Source organism: Staurois parvus, unplaced genomic scaffold (assembly GCF_062004578.1).
Source record: "Staurois parvus isolate SC_StPar_1 unplaced genomic scaffold, SC_StPar_1.0 ptg000025l, whole genome shotgun sequence".
In the NCBI taxonomy this organism is placed as follows: domain Eukaryota; kingdom Metazoa; phylum Chordata; class Amphibia; order Anura; family Ranidae; genus Staurois; species Staurois parvus.
In genome coordinates, this window is record NW_028317821.1 from 7414753 (window position 1) to 7437613 (window position 22861).

Sequence of the window (22861 nt, forward strand, 5' to 3'; positions counted from 1 at the left end):
GTATGGAGGGAATGTCATAGAACTGTCAGAAATAGACTATTAATGACAGTTCTGGGACTGTCCTTCCATGCAGCGGTTGAAACATTGTATGTATTTGTTTCCATAAATGGATCCATTTATGGAAACAAATACATACAATGTTTCAACCGCTGCATGGAAGGACAGTCCCAGAACTGTCATTAATAGTCTATTTCTGACAGTTCCATGACATTCCCTCCATACAGCGGTTAAAACAGCTGTATGCAGTGAATGTCCCAGAACTGTCATAAATAGTCTATTTCTGACAGATCTGGGACATTCACTCCATACAGCTGTTTTAACCGCTGTATGGAGGGAATGTCATGGAACTGTCAGAAATAGACTATTAATGACAGTTGTGGGACTGTCCTTCAATGCAGCGGTTGAAACATTGTATGTATTTGTTTCCATAAATGGATCCATTTATGGAAACAAATACATACAATGTTTCAACCGCTGCATTGAAGGACAGTCCCACAACTGTCATTAATAGTCTATTTCTGACAGTTCCATGACATTCCCTCCATACAGCGGTTAAAACAGCTGTATGCAGTGAATGTCCCAGAACTGTCATAAATAGTCTATTTCTGACAGATCTGGGACATTCACTCCATACAGCTGTTTTAACCGCTGTATGGAGGGAATGTCATGGAACTGTCAGAAATAGACTATTAATGACAGTTCTGGGACTGTCCTTCAATGCAGCGGTTGAAACATTGTATGTATTTGTTTCCATAAATGGATCCATTTATGGAAACAAATACATACAATGTTTCAACCGCTGTATGGAAGGACAGTCCCACAACTGTCATTAATAGTCTATTTCTGACAGTTCCATGACATTCCCTCCATACAGCGGTTAAAACAGCTGTATGGAGTGAATGTCCCAGAACTGTCATAAATAGTCTATTTCTGACAGATCTGGGACATTCACTCCATACAGCTGTTTTAACCGCTGTATGGAGGGAATGTCATGGAACTGTCAGAAATAGACTATTAATGACAGTTGTGGGACTGTCCTTCCATACAGCGGTTGAAACATTGTATGTATTTGTTTCCATAAATGGATCCATTTATGGAAACAAATACATACAATGTTTCAACCGCTGCATTGAAGGACAGTCCCAGAACTGTCATTAATAGTCTATTTCTGACAGTTCCATGACATTCCCACCATACAGCGGTTAAAACAGCTGTATGCAGTGAATGTCCCAGAACTGTCATAAATAGTCTATTTCTGATAGATCTGGGACATTCACTCCATACAGCTGTTTTAACCGCTGTATGGAGGGAATGTCATGGAACTGTCAGAAATAGACTATTAATGACAGTTGTGGGACTGTCCTTCCATACAGCGGTTGAAACATTGTATGTATTTGTTTCCATAAATGGATCCATTTATGGAAACAAATACATACAATGTTTCAACCGCTGCATTGAAGGACAGTCCCAGAACTGTCATTAATAGTCTATTTCTGACAGTTCCATGACATTCCCTCCATACAGCGGTTAAAACAGCTGTATGCAGTGAATGTCCCAGAACTGTCATAAATAGTCTATTTCTGACAGATCTGGGACATTCACTCCATACAGCTGTTTTAACCGCTGTATGGAGGGAATGTCATGGAACTGTCAGAAATAGACTATTAATGACAGTTGTGGGACTGTCCTTCCATACAGCGGTTGAAACATTGTATGTATTTGTTTCCATAAATGGATCCATTTATGGAAACAAATACATACAATGTTTCAACCGCTGCATGGAAGGACAGTCCCACAACTGTCATTAATAGTCTATTTCTGACAGTTCCATGACATTCCCTCCATACAGCGGTTAAAACAGCTGTATGCAGTGAATGTCCCAGAACTGTCATAAATAGTCTATTTCTGACAGTTCTGGGACATTCACTCCATACAGCGGTTTCCGGCAAAAAGTGTATGTGCAGAGTTCCTCTATACTGCAGATACACTTAGAGGAGCTCTGCAGATACACTTAGAGGAGCTCTGCACATACACTTTTTTCCGGTTTGGAATTATTCTTATTTTCATCCTACTTCTTCTTCTTCTTCTTCATCCTCATCCTCTTCTTCTGAGGATGAGGATGAAGAAGAAGAAGAAGAAGTAGGATGAAAATAAGATTAATTCCAAGCCGGCAAAAAGTGTATGTGCAGAGCTCCTCTAAGTGTATCTGCAGAGCTCCTCTAAGTGTATCTGCAGAATAGAGGAACTCTGCACATACACTTTTTGCCGGCTTGGAATTATTCTTCTTTTCATCCTACTTCTTCTTCTTCTTCATCCTCAGAAGAAGAGGATGAGGATGAGGATGAAGAAGAAGAAGAAGAAGAAGAAGAAGAAGAAGTATAATGAAAAGAAGAATAATTCCATGCCGGAAAAAAGTGTATGTGCAGAGTTCCTCTATTTCTGACAGTTCTCTCACAGCTTCTTCACATGTACAGCGGTTGAAATATCTGTATCCTAAATGGAAACTAATAGATACAAATTGTATCTATTAGTTTCCATTTAGGATACAGATGTTTCAACCGCTGTACATGTGAAGAAGCTGTGAGAGAACTGTCAGAAATAGAGGAACTCTGCACATACACTTTTTGCCGGCTTGGAATTATTCTTCTTTTCATCCTACTTCTTCTTCTTCTTCTTCTTCTTCTTCTTCTTCTTCTTCTTCATCCTCATCCTCATCCTCTTCTTCTGAGGATGAAGAAGAAGAAGAAGTAGGATGAAAAGAAGAATAATTCCAAGCCGGCAAAAAGTGTATGTGCAGAGTTCCTCTATTTCTGACAGTTCTCTCACAACTTCTTCACATGTACAGTGGTTGAAACATCTGTATCCTAAATGTAAACTAATAGATACAATGTTTCAACCGCTAAACATGTGTTCCTTCTGTCAGAGAACTGTCAGAAATAGCGGAGCTCACTGCAGGGACACTTTTGCCGGCTGATCGGGAAATGTTCGATTCGCGCACCCGAAGTAGGCAAAATTTCGGTTTCGACACGAATCGAATATTTCCTGAAATTCGACTCGAATTCCGGTTCGCCTAGTTCGATTCGCTCATCTCTACTTACAACTTTCCAGTTAGCTAGGACAGCATGGGGGCGGGTGGCTGCTAATGCAAAATGTATTTCCTTGCCTCCCAACTGCAGCAAATGTCAGGATAAGGGATTTTGAAAGTGGTCTCGGCTGTACTTCCATTGAACCCTTCATTCCTCTTCTAGAGGCTGGTCACTTGCAAAAAGGATCTGTCTTCTGAACGCTCACAAAGTACCACAAAATCTGGGAAGTTATGAAGATGACTATCTATGGAGATGAATATATGGAGTTTTCCAAATATATGACTCAGTCTTTGGCATAACATTTCCCTACCAGAATTTATGAACCTTAAGAGCTTTGAACAATGGCTAGTAGCAGGGTTAATATTTCTGTGCCAAGGATTTCAGAGAAATCACAATAAGTCCTTTCAGAAACTCTAAGAGGACTTGCTATTTCCAATACCTACAGTTGTGTTACACATTTCAAACCCAAATATGCATGCACTACTACACTTTTCTACCCCTGCTTTCCACTGAACTCAATGATAACACAAGTGATTGGGACCAGACTTACCTTTAGCTTTCCAGCCTCATTAGGCTATTACAGGTGATGTAAGATCTAGACAGGACATAGATACTTTTTCTGCGGAAAAATGGATGAATGCTTGTTTCACTGAGCTCCTTTTCTCTGTTACAAAAGATGATAAGGGGATAAGTTTCATCTCCTCACTGTACAAGATGTGATAGGAAAACATAAACTCTTATTCATATGATGTGGAGATGTCTAAAATGTTTTGGGAAGCTATATTTAAATCTATACATTTGCTTTTCTCCTTTTCCCTACTGGTCAATCCCAAGATCATGTGCATACTGCCTAATTTATATAGTTCCAGATCATAATAAATGATCTATAAGTAAAATATTGTTTTTTGCCTGCAAACTAAGCCCAAAAATGGATCTCTCGTGTGCCGCCCACATATGACCACTGATCAACTCTCTCTCGGGAAGATATAGCTCAGTAATCATCACAGGGGATGCCTACAAAAAGATGTAGGCTGCATGGTTAAGTTCCCCAGCTATGACTACCTGTAGTATTATCCAGCTCCTTTGAGGGGTTACAAAGGAGTGTCTTGGTTATCATTGCAACAGATGAAGGTGAATCACACCATATAAATAAGTTAAACAATGCTTTTTATTTCTCAGTATTTTATGAACAACTCTCAGTATTTATGATCGTATCTTTGTCAATGACCTTTGAGGTTATGTGCTAAAGACGTGGCAACTATACTTGCTTCATAGCAAACAGCTATAAAGTTTAAGGTGTCCTTACTCCATGCTTCCCTTTAAAGTGGTCGTAAAGCTAGAAGGTTTTTTCCTTGATGCAAACTATTCATTAATGTAAAAAACCTTCTGTGGTCTGCTCTCCTTATACTTACCTGAGCCCGATCTCGATCTAGCAATGTGCACGAGTGGCTCTCTCAGCTCTCTCCCTCTTTATTGGCTTAGCAAGTGGCAAAACCATTGCACAGAGCAGGTAAGTATGATTTCTTTGTTATTTATAAAAAATAATAATTGAAGGTTTAAAATCACTTTAACATACCCCTTGCAAAAAGACAACATTATAAGCTGTTCTAGTGCACATACCCTGTTTGCCTTACTTCCCTGATATTAGTTAACCCCCCCCCCCCCCAGAGATCCACAGACGCATACCTACCTCAATCCAATGTCTGCAGCTCTACTGTTTGTTTACATCTGGCCCCACCAAGGTAAATATGCATCTGTGATGGAGGTGGATGGACTAGGTCAGGAGAAGGGAGAAAAAAGGATAAGTGCACTTTGTAGTATGTAAATAAATTAAAGAAATATGCAATTAAGGTATTATTTAATAAACTACTGAAATCAGTCCTGAAACTTCACCAAAGGGTGGCAATTAAAACCTAGTAATCATGAATATACTGTAACTATTTGCCAGTATCATAGTCACAACGTATAAATATATCTGTTTGTTTATGCTTACATTTACAGGGTACTTTATTGAAAGAAAAAAGAAGCAGAGCTCCAGGTGGATGAGATTAAATTTTGACTTATGTAAGGATACCTTTTTTGAACCCAAAAAAATGATTGAAGGTGTGGCTTATGAGGTCCGGGTTTTTGCTGTCAACTCAATAGGGATTTCTAAACCAAGCCTGCCCTCCAAACCTTTTGTCCCACTAGGTAAGTAAATGTTAGACTACAAGTCAGTAGGCATAGGTTCTTGTTACTGGGTGTGTAAATGTTAGAAGAATGTATAATTATGTTTATAGCATAAATTATTTGTTTAAATATATTTTTACACAGCTGATGATTTTACTGTGGTACTTTGGTCCTGCTGTATTTAATCTATATGTGAGTGATATAACTAAAGGGTTGGTGGAAAAGGCATGCCTTTTTGCTGATGATACAAGGTATGAAATAGGATTGATACACCCTGGAGGTGTCTGTAACATGGAACATGATTTGGCATTGCTGGAAGAATAGCCAAAGCAGTGGAAACTGCAGTTTAGTGTTTCCAAATGTAAAATAGTGCACCTATTGAAAAAGAATGCCTGCATAGCATACAATATTAAGGGCACAGTGTTAGCCAGAACTACAGAGGAAAAAGATTTGGAAGTACTTATTTCAGATGATTGCAAAATGAGCAGTGTGGGCAGGAGGTGGGAAAGGTGAATAAAATTCTAGGTTGTATCACAGAAGAAAGGAGGCCTGATTCCCCTATATAGATCTTTATTTAGACCTCAATTAAAATACTGTGTCCAATTTCGGAGACATCACTTACAAAAAGATATTGAAAAGATAGAACAAGACAGGCAACAAACATGGTGAAAGGCCTGAGGAGTAAAACATATCAGAAGAGACTTCAGGAACTTATTATGTACAATCTGCAGGAAAAAATGGAAAGCGGAGACATCACTGAAATCTTTACATACTTTGAAGGGCTTAATAAAGTTCAGAAGGGCAGCATTTTCAATATGAAACCAAGATCAAGAACATGTGGACATGACCTCAAACTAGTAGGAAGAAAGTTCAAAACTAACCTTAGAAATTATTATTTACCAAAATAATATTTGATGTTTGGAATGAACTACTAGCCGAGGTAGTGAGTCAGCTGACAGTAAATGGATTCAAACATCAAAGTTAAAAAAAAGATGGGGCACTCTTGATGGACCACTGATGTCACTTTTCTATGTTTCAATACTTTACAGCATCACATTTGCACAACAATGCAGTTTTATGGTTTGAGATGTCATGTTACGGACAGTAGATGAGCAGTGCAGTAGACAAGATCATGATTAAGTCCACCAACTTTATTGGTGGAAAAGACAATCAGGCAATTTAGAAATAATTGGTAGTTTGCTTAATGTTCCATGAAATAAGATCTGTAACAGTTGTGTCTGCTATTTACATAAAGGTGAAAAATAATTAATCGGACCTGTTTAGTTAATGGATGTTCACCTACAGTTCAACTGCCTTCCAATTCTGCTCCTTTTTATTTAATCATATTGTTTATTAATTTACTTTTCTTTCCTCTAGCTGTCACAAGTGCACCAACCATGATGACCGTAGATGGAGTAACTGATACCACAGTGACAATGAAATGGAGACCCCCTGACCACATTGGTGCTGCAGGGTTAGATGGTTATGTTATTGAGTACTGCTTTGAAGGAGGTAAACATTCAGAAATCATGTCCCTAGCCTCTACTTTTTGTCTAATCCTCATTTGCTTAACAATAATGAACCTAACAATAAACAGTACTGAATGCTGTCATGCTTTATTCATGTCACGATTTATAGTTTAAAATCTGGGTTTCAAATGTTTCTTTTTCTAATGTTTAAGAATGAGCTTTGGATATAAACAATTGGTAGCCATTCAGATTAACACGTCCATGAGCATTACTACTGCCTGTTGGATCCAAACCAAGAATGTTGCAGTCTTGTCAATGCAGTGACATAAAGATATTTATTGCTGTCTTTGTACATTGGTGTTGTGCATGTAGAAAATTCTGATTTGGATCTGGACTGGAAATGACAAGAACGTTGATATATAAAACATTCCAAACCACATATATGCTATCATATCAATATACTGACAGCACAACCAACTTATAGCTACACATACTAGAATATATTTAAACTGTAAATTTGGTTAATTAAATTAAGTAGATTTTATAGGTGATACGCACTTCATAAAAGATCATGTCGACTCACAGATGTCAGACACACCAACCCAAGAATTCCAGACTGTGGGTATAATCCTGGCAACAGAAGTTGTAGCATGAACTATTAAAATGACTTTGTATTTTTCCTTAAGCTGCTAAATCAAAGTCTCCCCTCTCCCCAAAGATACTTTGCACCATAAGATGCCAAACTGCACCTTTATGATCATTGTTGTGCTTCTAGCATCTTTACACCCTTCAAATGTGCTTATGCAAATAATGGGTTTCTCAGAATCAATATTTGCATAGATGTGTTATGTACCCACCTTCTATATGTTAGAAATTGGAGCTGGTGGTAGGTTTCCACAGACTATTAAGTAGGTGAAATGGTGGTGGTGACACACCTACCCACACCCCAAAAGTTTGAGTATTTGTTTAGGTTTCAAGGGCTTTGTGCGGAGCAGAGCATTGATCTTTGGTGATCGTAATTCAGGGATGGAGCTTGCTATAGCAGCTTTGGGCACATTGCAGGGTCAATTTAAAGCTTTACACTCAATAACACTGCAACTTATTGCATTGACCCATAGATTACATTTTTATGGATCTCTATGCATATATGTTTCAATTGAGTAAGCACTGAAATCTTACTATATATATTTTTTACACATTTCTACTTATTTTACCAAAAGCCCATATAGAAACATTCCTTTTTTACCTACATACTGTATGTCACTAAATTAATGCATTCACCACAGATATACAACACCAATTGCATTTTGTGAGTTGTGACTATTGACATAAACTTTGTATCCACTAGGAAACACAGTAAAGGTAAATTACTATATTGCAAAGTTAGCAAAAAAGCTGTAAGGAAACTCTGACAAGAACTACTGGGAACTTGCAATGCTAAATTTTAGCTCTGCACTATTCAGTTAGTATTACCATATGACTTCTACCACATACATATTTAATTTTATACAGTTAAAATTATATATAAACTTCTTTCCAAACACATTACTTTGAAGTGCAGCAAGAGGCCTTCACATTTTATACCTTACTAAACTAAGCACGTGGAACATTAGCATCAATATATTTGCACTGGTGTGAATGCCTGAATTAATGGTAGGGTAGATTAACATTGTTTGGTGTGTACATACCAAGTAAAAACTAATGCAAAGGTGAGATACAAATGCAGCCCCAGCCCTGATTTGTGAAAGCAGTATTTCTGAGGTTGGTGCATCTTCACCAGGAGGAAATGAGAAGCACGAAAAACCTGAATTTACAGATGTGGAGAAAGATATGTTAGTTGATTGTGTGTCTAAGAATGGCCCAAGCATCTGTGGTGCTCTGTCTGCTAAAACTACCAAAGCTGAGAAGAGTAAGATATGGGCAGACATCCAAGCCAAAGTTAATGCCACAGGGGGCAAGAACAGGTCCATTGCAGACCTAAAAAAACAATGGAATGCACTCAAAAAGCATACCAAGGACAAACTGCAACAAAATAAAAAAGACGTTATTGTGGAAAATGGAGATGTGCCTGAATCTGGATCAAATCTGACTACTTTGGAGAAACGCGTGGAGGCCATGTTGGAACTTCAGCAGTTGGAGGGAACTCCTGGAGATGAAGAAGATATCCAAGATGATGTTACTGGAGGTAAAACTTCATTTAAAATGTACAACCTTATTTAGATTATATCGATATAAAGCAAGGTATAGTGAAAAACATCTGTGCTAGTTGTTATCCCCATCTTTTATCCACAATTCCAGCCACAACCACCTCATCGTGTGCTATAGTAATTTTTCTCTGTCCAGCTTCTTTTTTACCTCCATAATAAAAGCTTTAGGGCCTAATACAATTCTCCCAATTTTATTAATGCCTCTACAGTTTACTGTCATCCTGCCAGGAAGACTTTCATAATGTTCGATAGCCTATATTTAAGGAAAATCAATTAATAAGGATGAAGTCAGTCGTATAACCACTAATAAACCACCAGCAAGTCCAACTGAAGTCTCATAGTTTCGTTTTATATATAATCTTGTACCATTACATTATGATATTTAACTTACTTTGTCACAACCTTCAAATACCCTTGGCCCTTTTTGGAAATGTGCTTTCTGCCATTTGACTGCAGGGCTTTATGCTGGTAGAGATAAATGAAGGCTACACCCCTCATCACAAGCACCCTTTTTTAGATTTTATGCTCTGAGGAAGAGACGGGTATGTCTGACCAATCAGGTAAAAATAACAGAGTGGACTAGGTCAAGCCCTGGTGCATATTAAACTGCGCAATCATATTAGACGCACAGTGGAAAGCTTCCACTAGCAGGAAAGAGGTAAAACATTGAAATTGGAGGCCGTTGGAATTATGTCTATCTAACCAAATATCTGTTTCTGTGGCTTCAGCTGTACTTTAATATAATGATATCTACATTATCCAAATGTAGATATGGTTGTTGTGTATTCTGTATGTACCCTCAATATATCAGTATATGATCAGTGGACAAACCTTGTAGTTTGCATTGCAAATTGTGAAGATTGTGAAGAAATCCATTTATGGTAGCTTCACTGTATTGCTGAAGAGGAAGAAAATGGCTAAATATTGTATTACCTTCCAAACCATATCACTATTCAAACTTAGAATCCCTCAATGAGTATCAGTTTGGTTATACAGTATATGGAAATACTATGAGCACAAGAGACTGAAAATATACCACCTTACATGACATTGAGGAGAAATAATCCTATAACTAAAGTTCAGGTTCTTGGGTGATTGTCTCTTCACCCAACACAACACTTACTAAAGCTATGAGTATTATACATATAATACATACTTCACATAGGCATTGATTTACTGAAACTGGAGAGTGCAAAATCTGGTGCAGCTATACATGGTAGCCAATCAGCTTCTAACTTCAGCTTGTTCAATTAAGCTTTGACAAAAAAAACTGGAAGCTGATTGGTTTCTATGCAGAGTTGCACCAGATTTTGCACTCTTTAGTTTTAGTAAATCAACCCCATATTGTTCTTCATTTTAATGGGGTAACTATATAATACTACAGGTCAATGTTTTATATTTACCACTACCGACAACAAGTGGAAAGCTTTTGGTAAGCTTCAAGTTCTCCAAAGGCACTTTTTTAAAACTGTTGTGCTAAAATTGTATCCAATCAACTCTATGTAGGTACTGTCCCCTTCTAGCAGAGATGCACAATCTGTGCAGGGTATCAACAGCAAGCAGGCAGTACTTAAATTTCTCTGCATTCATAGGTCCTATTCAAACCACAGCAGGGTGCTCTGCAAAGCATGCATTTTTGTGAGTTTAGGTACATTACATAGACAGCCTACTTAGGTCCTGTTCAATTTTTCAAAACAATATTAATTTAGCCCTTTTCCATCAAGCTTTTAAAAACTAAAAATGAAAAGTTGAAATTTTAGTTTTCTGTACTGTTGTTTAGTACATATATTATGTGCAAATTATGTTTTTTTGGCCCCATAAGCATGTTTAAATTTCCATTCATCTGCGATTGCTCCATCTTCGGCAGGAGGAGCAGACACGTCGAAATGTTCAGATGAGGAATTGAATACTTTAGTGGATAAAATTGCCAAACTTGGGCCCCAACTCTTTGGAGCTCAAACCAACGCTGCAGATAAGGACAAAATGTGGGCAGATATACAAAAGCACATAAATACTGTAGGGGGCAATAACAAGTCAATCGAGGAAATAAAGAAAGCATGGAAAAATCTCAAACGACAAACAAAGAAAAAACTGGACCATAACAAAACACAGAAATTATTGGAAAGTAAAGGAGAAAAAGCAACATTGCTTGACTTGACACCAATAGAAAAGCGTGTGGAGGTTGTATTGCAAATCAAAGAAATTGACTCTGAGGACTTCCATGAAGAACCAGATGAAGGTAACAAAAATATTCTCAAATTATTATGCGTGTGCTTCACCAGTCATAGTAAGAATCCCTTTGGTTATAACCAAATGTTCGTTTTGCAAACTGTTCCAAATCTTTTGCAAAAATAACTAAATAAAGCAAGGGAAAATGCTGGTGTTGCTGATATAGCAGCCAATCTAAGTGTTCCCTTTTATTTTTTAATCTGCACAAGAAACCCAGAACTGGAAGATATAATGTGGCTGTTATGAGTATCACCTCTACTTCTCTTTGCAAAAGATTGTAACAACAGCCCCATTTCCTGTAATGTTTGTCAAAATTTGCTTCTTTGACTAGAGAAAATGCTAACTTCTCAGAATTATATTAAAACCCAACTCCTATTTTGTTTTGGATTACATGGGGAAAGGTTAGAGCCTCTGTCAGATTGTTACTGCTGCTTGTGTCCCCTTTCCTGTCAGGACAAGAAGTGATGTAACATATCTCCAAGAGAAACACATTTGAAAACAAAAATATTTTTAGTAGACTGGGCAAGGGCCAGACCCAATTAAATTATTTTTTATTTTTGTGTGTGCCTTCTTATCCTGGTGGAAACCATACCATTCCATTTATTGTATGGGCATGATGGGGACAGGAAGTGAGGGAAAACCTACCCAACAGCATCACAGAGAGAAAAAATCCCTGGCAGAAATCCCTCTCACTTCCCCACTTTATCCAAAACTAAAAAATATTTTGGCTGGTACTAATGCTTCCTGCACAGTTAAGCAGCTGTATGACATAAATATATTACAGGAATCTGTATACCCAGTGCTGACATCATTGACAATTTTTAAGTTTAGGTGACAGAAACAATTGAGTACTGTCCGTGATACTTTTTTTATTTGCACTAACATACAATTTTGAGGACAAGCTTTCGGGGTATGTCCCCTTCTTCAAAGTCCAAGCAATACTGTACAAATCACAAAGTTTCAGCAGAATGTTAGAAGAGATGAAGAAAAAAAAAAGAGAGACTGGAGGTAAGATACAGCCAAAGCGAGGGGGGGGATACTACACTCACACAGAGGGAGTCAAGCTTCAGCTAATAGTCATAAAACTGTTGGATAATGAGTGAGGAATCCCATGTCCAAATTAAGGTCGTTATCTCTTGTGTCAAATAGAATTATCATTCTTAGTTCAAAAGTTTTTCTTTCCTGGATGGATTTGAAATTTCCTTTAAGAACTAAAATATTGAGGTCTCCCATTGTGTGGCCTGGTTTTGCGAAATGGTGTCCTACAGGTGTGCAGAGGTCATCTTCTTTATGTTTCTTGATGGTATGTCTGTGCAAATTCATCCTTGTTTGCAACTTCTGTCCTGTTTCGCCACCATAAGATCCTTTGCTGCATTTTCTGCACTGGATAAGGTACACAACATTACTGGAGGTGCAGCTGTATGAGCCAGAGATATTGAAGATCCCTTTTGAGTGTCTGACACTTTTTGATGGATTGATTTGGTTGCACAGTTTGCAGCGTTTCACAAGTTTAGGTGAAAATTGATAATTCAGCAATACTGCTTCACACTGGGTGTTTAAATTCCTAGAAACTACCTTCATTGTACTGTATGTCCTGCTCTTTTTCCCACTGTGCGCTTAGTAAAATGTGATTTTTTTTTTGTAAATGATTGATCATGTAATGCAATAACCTCATTACTTAAAATATTTGAGGAAGAATACACAGAAGGCCAGAAGCATATATACTACACATCAATGTTGTTTGTGAATTTGACATGAACCCATATCCAGTCAAAGATGTAAGCAGAATTTAATTATTCAGTCCTTCAAGTGATAACACAGGGATTTTATTCTGGGTTCGGCACTGGGTTGAATGAGCAATCTCTCTAACAGGAGCTGCATTTTCAGAGCACAGCAGGATGGACTCAGGAGGTTGCTAACAGTAGGCTTGGAAGCAGAAATTCTTCTCAATAATAATAACTCATTATATTGGCAGTTTTCAGAGGCTGCTGGGGAAAGAAAAAAATTATGTATTTAAGTTGGAACTGCAGTTATACTTTAAACTGCAGAGTACATTTTAATTATTCAGTCCTCCATCAGGTTATAAGATATGGATTTAATTCATGACTCATGACTGCATTGGGCTGAACAAGCAATCTCTCTGGAGGGAGAAGAGTTTTCAGGGTACAGCAGGATGCACTCAGAGCCAGGTGGTTGCCGGCAATAGTGTTGGAAGCAGAAATTCTTTTCATTAATAATAACTCATCCATCAGCATTTATTTTTCGAAGCACTGGTAAATCAAAAAATGTTTAATTCCAAGTGGAAGTGCAGTTATACTTTAAAGTGCATGCACCTTAAACCCCTATCCAATAGTTTCGTTTATATACATAAACCTTATTACATACAGTATAAATACATTTTGAAGAAGTTATTTGCAACTTGTAATGTTGAAGTTATCAGTTTCAGAATGACAAGAATTACCAGTTCAAAGGAAATAAAAACCATAAGGAATGTGTATCACAAAAACTAATATTGGCCAGATTCTATTTCTTAGATGAAAAATACAGGTCAAAGATATTCCACAGTTGGGAAATACAGTTTCTGTGCAGTGAAAGGCAGTCTTTAAAGAATCCATAGACTGTAAGCTCCCAGGCAACAACGAGTATCACTTTCCAGTGAGTTAAAATGGAAAAGAACAAGTTTAGATATAAACGGGCTATAAGGATTACTTATAGAAATTATCAGGACTAGAGGAAATAAGGTGCACAAATAAGAATTGACTTCAATGCTCTTTTTACACATAGGATTTCATGGAAACTTTTATAATTTATCAAATCATCTTTAAAAAATTGACACCACATTGTGAACATAAACCTTGGCCAAGTTTTTAAACAAAAAAATCACAGAATATGAAGTCATTTAGAATTTTGAAGGGTCAGAGAGTAGGCCAACAAAGGTGAATATAGTTTGTGGTGACTTGGAGATAAAGTGTTTATTTTTTAATATATGGATCGAGATGGAATTGTCAGGAAGAATGAGTTAAGCTTTAGACACTTCTATACAAGGTCCTACATTAAAGTTAAAAATCATAATCCGCACAGTCATCAAATAATCTGATACGATCCCCACTAGAGAGCTACCCCATCATCCCTTGCAAATAACAAATACAATGGCTTTCATTCATTCCTATGTTGTAAAAAACACAGCCTTCATTTGCTTTTGCTTGCTTTTTCTCTTTAAATGTATATGTGATTTGTGAAGCATTTTAAATCCAAACATTGGCCAAAAAAAATTTAATTTCATTCCTGGTAAATGTGAAGTCCCAAAAGAACAAGACTATTGTTTATGGATACTGGTGAACTTCACAGAGAAGAAAAGGGATATAATGTGCGAAGCTTTCTATGGATAATGCTGCAAGAAAATTGGACATAATTGTAAATCTCTGCCTTTTTTATCCATTGGATTTCTCCAAATGAGAGTCAAGATGGACAATATGGACAAGGACTATTTTATACTGGTTATAGGAACCAAGATGTCAAGATGTTTCTAAGATCATCATCATACACTTTACATCCTAATATCCAAACAATCATCCTTATTGAGTATTGCCTTGAGTCATTTCAAATAGATAAGAGTTTACATTTGCATAGTATTTGGTCAAACCTAAAAAGTAAACAGGTCTTGTTATATAAAGCAATGATACATCTCTAATCACATATCCTCTAACAAGTCATCATTAAATAGACCTGCTACATGACAAACCTTGATGTTTTTCACAAGGATACAGATGGACCGTATCATTTTAGTTCGATTAGATTTGCTAGAAGTTAGGTTTTGGAAGTCCAAACAGATCTGTACAATGTAAGTATTGCTCTGTATAATCTTACACGTCTTGTTAATCATTGGCCAATTTGCTTTTCCATTCTACCTGATAAAATCCACAATTTTCTGTCATAAATTGTTTCATTAATACGAAAATGTTTTCAACATACAAGAAAATTTCCAGTCAAAATTGATCTGTTGTACATGGTTGTCAACAAACTGGATTACATGCTGGCTTTTTATATCATGCTTAAGTGAAGAAATGCTCTCACCTGAATTCCTATTAGTGTCCAACTGCAGTGGCCATTACACATCCAAAGATGGTGTCAGTCTCTGTCAATAGATTCTTAATTATTTTGATTAAATAACTGGGTAACCCATTATTGAAAGACACTGTTGTGCTGTAGGAGGTGTCAGAGACAGTAATTACTGGGTTCTATGAAATATATAAGAAGTCAGCAGATGATTCAAGCCACTGAAATATTAGTTTTGGTCAAACAGGTCTTTAAGTACAAAAGACAATTATTAAAATGTAACTAACCTATTTTGGTCAGAGGTAGATGAATCACCAATAATTTGATTTGCAAACAAATACAAAATGCATTAAACCAGAGATAGGTTATATTTTTAAAATCATTATCAAAGGTTATTTTTCATATACCAGTGGTATGCACTTCTGTGCTTCTACAAAATACACTAATTTCAACTTGGTACCCCCATTAAATCAACCCTGGCAATGGACATATAACACTTAGTTTTGTGAAAAGCTAACCATAGGAATAATGATGTCAGTTCTATCATCAAACTCTGTATCCTGCAATATTTATTATTTGTGTGCATTATTACCATTGCTGTTTTTCTTTTAGCGGAGGAATGGATAGTAGCAAATCCTGAACTGACAGATAAGACAAGGTTCACAATTACTGGGCTGCCAACAGGTTCTAAAATATTTGTCAGAGTTAAAGCAGTGAACGCTGCAGGTCAGAGTGAGCCCAAACTACATCCCCAACCAATCTTAGTAAAAGAGGTCATAGGTAAGTTTCATCTGTTTGTTAAGTGCATTGAATCTTATCTTCTGTTATTTTTTTCTTTTACATTATTTTTATTGAAAAATAAAGGCAAATGGCATACAAAAGACAGAGATGGGGTGCAATAATGAATATGAGGGTAAGCATCAAAACAGAGTGGGGGCTGGTGCTTTTATAACATGTTACATGTTACATCCTGAATATGGGTGTAACATATTATGAAAGGAGAACTTATCCTTTAAATTGTCTGGTCTGTTAAATTATGAGACAGTACATGTTGAGTTTCCCCACAGGTAAAACAGAAGGGAATGGCTATGCATTTATTTTGTACATTTTGACATTTTACAGCTCTAAATTAAACTCTGGAGAGAAAGAATGTACCCTTGCAGCAGGTTCCCCTCCCCGGCCCACACACACACTACAAGTTTTAACTGTTTGTTTTGCCTGGGGGATGAAGAATAAGGTGATATACCTTATTTCTCATTCCCTCAGGCTTTATCCTCTTTGTGCAGCTGCTCCCCCAGTCGCAGGCTTTTGATGTTACCCCATACAATTCAGGACCAGAAGTCCTTTAGGTGTGGGAGGATGCTGAGTGCCCGTCCACATTCCAGATCATAGGCTAGTTGAGTCTAGTTGAGGAGAGCACCAACTGCCAAAGGGGCAAGGTATAAAATAAGTATATCACTTTATTCACAATCCCCTAGGCAAAATTAGCAGTTAACCCTTAAAGCATTGACACAGACCCATGCAGGGGTAAATCTTTCTTTTTTCCATGAGTTCAACTTTAAATGAGAAAACTGGCCAAATTCATCCAACTAAGTCTATGTTTGGATATGCTCATTTTCAAAAGCAGGGAATTTGTAATTTGTCAAGTCAAACATTTGTTTTTTGGATAGAGTAGGGAATAAACACCTACCAAATTTGTTTGCTGTGTTTAACATGTTGGGGAAGATTTCCATTTATTTTCCATTGAGAAAACAGAACATAAAGTAAATGGAAATCTCAACAAAGTGTGGATTAAAATCCTCTTAGACAGTTGTCAGTGGAACATCTGGTCCCACTGGAAAACATCCCCTCTATTCAAGTCCTAGTGACAACTATAAAATTTTGGGTGTCCCATGACTTTCTGTCCCAGTGACAATGGTCACTGGGACAAACAGAGAGTGTGAATGTGCACAGTGTAAACATGGACAACAATTAAAACCTAATGGGAGTTCTAACCTTTCTACACTTTATCTAAAACTACAAATAGTTTGGGTTTCAGATATTCCTTAAAGCGATACAAAACATTCATTTTCTTTTGTAAAGTAACAAACATACAGTATTATACTTATCTGCTGTGTGCAGTGGTCAGAGCAGCCTGGATCCTCCTCCTCTCAGGTCCCCCGCAGGCTCTCCTGGCTCCTCCTTTGTGTTTGGTGCCCCAACAGCATGCAGCTTGCTATGGGGGCACCCTCTGCTCCATGTGTCCATTCACACACAGAGCTGCGGCTTGGCCCGCTGCCTCTCACTCCGCCTCCGCTCTCTCCTCATTAGCTGACTGGCTGTGATTGACAGCAATGGCTCCCGCTTGCTGTCTCAGCCAATGAGAAGGCAAAGACCTGGGACAGCCAAGCCTGTCATGTACATCGGTGGATCTCCATGGGGCTCAGGTAAGTATTGAGAGGGTTGGGGGCACTGCAGTACACAGAAGGTTTTTTACCTTCATGCAAAGAATGCATGAAGGTAAAAAACCTCCAGCCTTTACAACCACTTTATATACAACGTATCTGTGAAGGTAACATACATCTATTTGTATTCACCATGGTAAAGGCGGAGGCTGAGAATTACAGTAAATAAACCTTAACTTGCTTAAGTTGCTTCAGAAAGATCTGGCTCTATGTCTTGCTGACTCCCCCCACATGAAATCAGAATTAAGTTTTGGCTAAAACCAATATGAGAACAAATTTAGACTAATAACTTGCTTCCCAGAATTTCTAAAATAGACATCAACATTTCATGCTCTAATCAATTTTTTTATGAAAGGATACAACATACAGCATTTAGCATACAAATCGTGAAGCCTCTCATAACTGTATTTAAAAAAGTGATTTTATTGTTTAATTTCAGTACCTCCAAAGATTCGTCTTCCACGACACCTAAAACAAACTTACATTCGAAAAGTTGGAGAAGCTGTAAATCTTGTAATACCCTTTCAGGTAACAACTGTGCCATAAACTCATGAGACCTCTTGCTTTCAGATGAAAATGTTTATATTTTTCTCTTTTCTTAAGCCTTAAGTGTTTTGGTAGAGTATATGACTATAACGAATCTTAAAAAATGAATGGTCTCTATGAAAACACCTTACAGTAGAGACTTTACCAAATTATACAATATAATATTACTACGAGGGGTGTTCAAGTCCAACCAGGACTTTTGAGTTTATATAATAAAAGAACAAATGTCAAGGAGTGGAAACTGCATTTATTTTTCAACATACTCACCTTCTACATTTATACACTTATCCCAGCATTTAACTAATGCTTGGAAAGCTTTGGCATAGAAAGATTTGTCAGTAAGCCTGAACCATCCACGGACAGCCTGCTTCCCTTCATCATGATTGTGGTCACCGTTCCCACAGAAAGATGAATCTTTTGTGCAATTTTATGACAGGTGTCGATTATCCAGGATCAGGCATTCCACACACTGAATGTTCACAGGAATGACTGCTGTGGGCTGGGAACCACCACAGCAGGAATGCTCAGTGATAGGCATATGGCCATCTTTGAAACATTTACGCTATTCAGTGTCTCATCACCATACTGTGCTTGAAGTCTTCTGTAGATACCTGCAGGCTTTATGCCTTCGTTCACAAGAAACTTCATCACCACACGCTGTTCCATGCACTCACTAACACTGTTGTCTGCCATTTTGATTAACGGTCTCTGGACTGTGGCCCATTATATGTGCACCACCTATCAGTAATAGGACATACTTGCCACTCATTACTGCAGGTAGTAGAACCATGCTAGCATTCCTTTTTATACCGGCAAACTTAAAAGTCACGGTTTGACTTGAACACCTCTTGTACAATTGTATAAGTGCATATACCAAGCTATATTTTATTTTTAAAAAAGCACACTATTATTAAAAACAGCTATAACCCTCACAGGGTCCTGTACTCAGTATACAATACCAGGGCCCTGTGCACTTCACACACCTCCCTGCCAACCTGGCACTGGGTACCAAACACAGAACTGCCAGGACTCAACAACTGATGCAACTTCTTCTGGAAAAACAACATATTTTGCAATATTTAGACAAACATGTCTTGAGAAATTTACATCTTCTGATTTATACCCACATTATATATTAAGACAGCTGCTTCAAACATCAGGGCAAACTCTAGGATATATTCTTGGTTTGCCCAGTCCTTGCTCCTTTCTGGTTGGCTTTCCAATAAATATGCCACAAATAAACAGGAGTGCCCCTCAGTAATGTTCCTATGACATTTCTGCTTCATCTTAACCATCTTTCTATCAAACAATACAAGAACTCACTTTTAAACCACATAATGAACGCATCCAAAGTGTGCATTCCTATCCTCTCAAAGTAGACCTCTCCATCGACTCTGTCTAAGTAGCTTTCCCAGGTCATCAACCTCGTGTGAATGGAGAACCTGACCACTTCTCTACACCACATAGAAAAAGATAAAAACAACTTAGTTCTACTAGCAAGACTCCTGCAATGCACTGCAGTATAGCTCTCATCTTAAGCTTCAGTTCCTTCTTCTTTTACAACATAGCGCTATAGACATTTGCAATGTTATGTTCCATTTCCTTTTAGGCTGAAGATATCAGGTTCCTATATATATATTAGCAGAGGCTCTAGAGAATAAAATGGAGGGTGTTGCCATTTTTCTATGTCACGAGTTATTTGCACAGTGGCTTTTCAAGCACAATTTTTTTTAAATAAATTAAATTAACTTTAATTCATTTAATTGCATACAAACACTATATAATACTTAATTATTAGATGATATTATGCTGTGTAAATAGATACTTAACATTTAAGCTTTAAAATTGTATATGCTCGTGGAACAACACCAAACTATATTCTGAGGAAAGGCTAGCTATGTGGTTGGACAGGAAACCCCCCCGCGGCCATTCACCAATGCAGCTAGCCAGGAAATACTGCATTGACAGCCAGCACTTATCTTTGGTTTTAAGCACTTTTCCAAGAGAAGCATAAGCAAGAAATGCAGAGGGACAGAAATCTGACCCCCCCGCAAACCAGATTAAACATTATCTTACTATATACATTTTTGCAAACAGATATTTTTTTCCTGAGTGCCATTTACCAGCTTGGTGTTCATTGCTCCCACAATAGAGCTTTAAAGTGACCCTGTGGTCATACTGAATATCTAGCAAAAAGAGCGCTTTAGAAAAAAAGACAACATATATATTTACATCTCCTGCAGCTCGTGATTCCTGCCTTTCCTCTGTCACAGCACTATAGCTTCCACCAGTCTGTACAACATTCAACACTTCAAGAAGTGTTGGATGCCTGTGCTCTTGCCTTGTGCAAAGGTTCCTTTCTCTGACTGAAGAAATTGCCTTTCCTTGAACTGATTACATTAAAAAACAGAAAACTAGCTACAGTTTGTTAGTATCTCTGTCTATTTCCTTTTACTATAATACTAAGGCTACCAAGTCATTTTCTTAAACCTTTTTTTTCTAAGGGAAGACCCAGACCCAAAGTATCTTGGAAAAAGAATGGATCACATGTGGACAAAACACAAATAAGTATCCGCAACTCTGAATGCGACACTATCCTTTTCATCCGTAAAGCAGAGCGAATTCATTCTGGAAAATATGATTTGAAAGTGAAAGTTGAGAACCTACAAGATAAAGCATCAATCTTCATTCAGATTGTTGGTAAGCATCAACAGTTTCCATGAATCAATACAGTGCTTCTAAACTTCATATGCTTTATTATGTACTTTTTAGTATTTTCAGATGTTTCCCCAGAATCCCTCAGTTCCTGATTTATTTATCTAATGCACCCCCAACAAAGTCTATTTCTGGTTTTATTTTATATGGTGAAAATAGCGGCCTTAGTTGACTAAAGTAGCACATTTTCACTAAGCTCCGTGAACCCCTACTTATTTCAGTCAATCAGTATATAAAGGAAAATCCAATAATTTTCAAAGAATTCTACACATGCTTTAAATGAACACAAATTCTCTAAGCTTGGTAAAAAAAAAAAATTAACATTTTGTTTCTATTTGCTTTATGCAAGATGTATTGTTGGCAAAACTCACATCTTTTACTTGGGGTTCCTGTATCACTGGTTCAGAAAAAAAAAAAGGGAAATCAATAATAATTCTGACAGTTTATTCTGATAATCATGAAAATTATATATTAAACCTTTATGCCTTCAATTGCTCACAGAATTGTCCAAGTGATTTTAAGGGAGTTTGGTAGAAAGATTTGTCTTTTTAAAATCTTACTCATTTTTTACAAATATATTCTGCAACCCATATTGAGGAATATCTAACTAATCCCTTCAGTCTTTGCTTCTAATGAAGCTTAACGTCTAATGCACCTACTACTTGGGCAGATACACATACACATTAATGCCTATGTGCACAGAAACTAATAAACCCAGCAATATGTTTTTGAATTGTGTTGGGAAATCTTAAAATCCCAGGGGAAGCCAGAATAACATATAAACTCCAAGTAGCTATTGTCCTACATAGGGATTAAACCCAGAACCCAGAGCAATGTAAGTGTGCTAATTGATTAGAACTTAACTGTACATGTGATATTTACCTGCTGGACTTGAAATTTGTGAAATATGATCAGTTTTATAGACCACATTAGCTGAAACTACCACCAAAAGCTTAAAAAAAAAATCGGTAAGGACAGAAGCACTGAGTTTCTATTCTGATTTGTTTTTGGAGGTGTGTTTTCTTGGGCAGTTTTACTTATTTTTATTTTAAAGTGTTACTAAACCCAGGACCCTGCATTCACTATATCTGGTTTCCCACAGTACATAGAAGATGGAAGTGCAATTATTTTAGTAAATATAAACTGCTAAATACCTTTTATCATCAGCACCTAAAGCAGTCTTGTGACTTCTATCAGTGTCCAGCAGAGTACATGTTAAAGCTTGTATGAGGAGTTTTAATTTTGCTGAGGGAGGATGCAGAACCCCTTACCTCTGTCTGGACAGTGCTGATTGGCCTTGTGCTGATCACATGCACTCTCCCAAGAAAGAAAAAAACTCTATAGCAATACACACCAAACTGATCATGTGCAGAGTGACTCCACACGATATGTCTTATCAAAGATAAGAGGGGGGCACTGGAAGAAGGAGAGGATCAGAGAAGTCAGGATCAAACAACCTTTTTACACAATGCAGAGGCTAGCCCCTTAGGTTCCACAGTGAGTATGACAAGCATGCTTTACTGCATATACAGACTGATTTTATTGTTGTGGGTTTAGTAACACTTTAATACTTGGTAAGTCTCAACCTTGGAAAAAGCATGTGCCATATGTCTGTTCTGACAGTTGTATTTTACCTACATAACTACATGAGCCTGAGGACTAAACAAACTGCACAAAATGTCTGAAATATAGCAGAGCACTGTAGCTTTTAGTTAAATTGATTTAGTTGGTTGATAATATACAATATGTTATTGTATTTTATTGACTAATCATATACCTTTTACACATTACATAACCTTATATGTTTAAGTAGCCATCAATCAATCAATCAATCAATCAACCAAATAATAAAAATGTAGGATGCCGCAATAGAAAAGACCACATAAGTGAAGGAACTGCCCCTCCCTTAACCCCTAGGTCCCCTCGCCTACACACCTACC

The 22861-nt window shown here is 37.3% G+C and overlaps 1 protein-coding gene across 32 annotated transcripts in view; it reads left to right on the forward strand.

Moving 5' to 3' along the window:
- Positions 1–22861, forward strand: part of MYBPC1 (myosin binding protein C1) — a 161372-nt gene that overhangs the window by 108357 nt on the left and 30154 nt on the right. For 29 of the 32 annotated variants that reach the window (XM_089694308.1, XM_089694301.1, XM_089651730.1 and 26 more), the window contains 7 exons: positions 5088–5276; positions 6633–6767; positions 8505–8909; positions 10799–11170; positions 15829–15996; positions 18100–18188; positions 20711–20906. In XM_089694308.1, coding sequence (XP_089550434.1) covers positions 5088–5276; positions 6633–6767; positions 8505–8909; positions 10799–11170; positions 15829–15996; positions 18100–18188; positions 20711–20906 — 1554 coding nt within the window. The remainder of the gene's footprint in view (positions 1–5087; positions 5277–6632; positions 6768–8504; positions 8910–10798; positions 11171–15828; positions 15997–18099; positions 18189–20710; positions 20907–22861) is intronic. The other 3 variants (XM_089651801.1, XM_089651802.1, XM_089651797.1) reach the window with 2 other exon arrangements.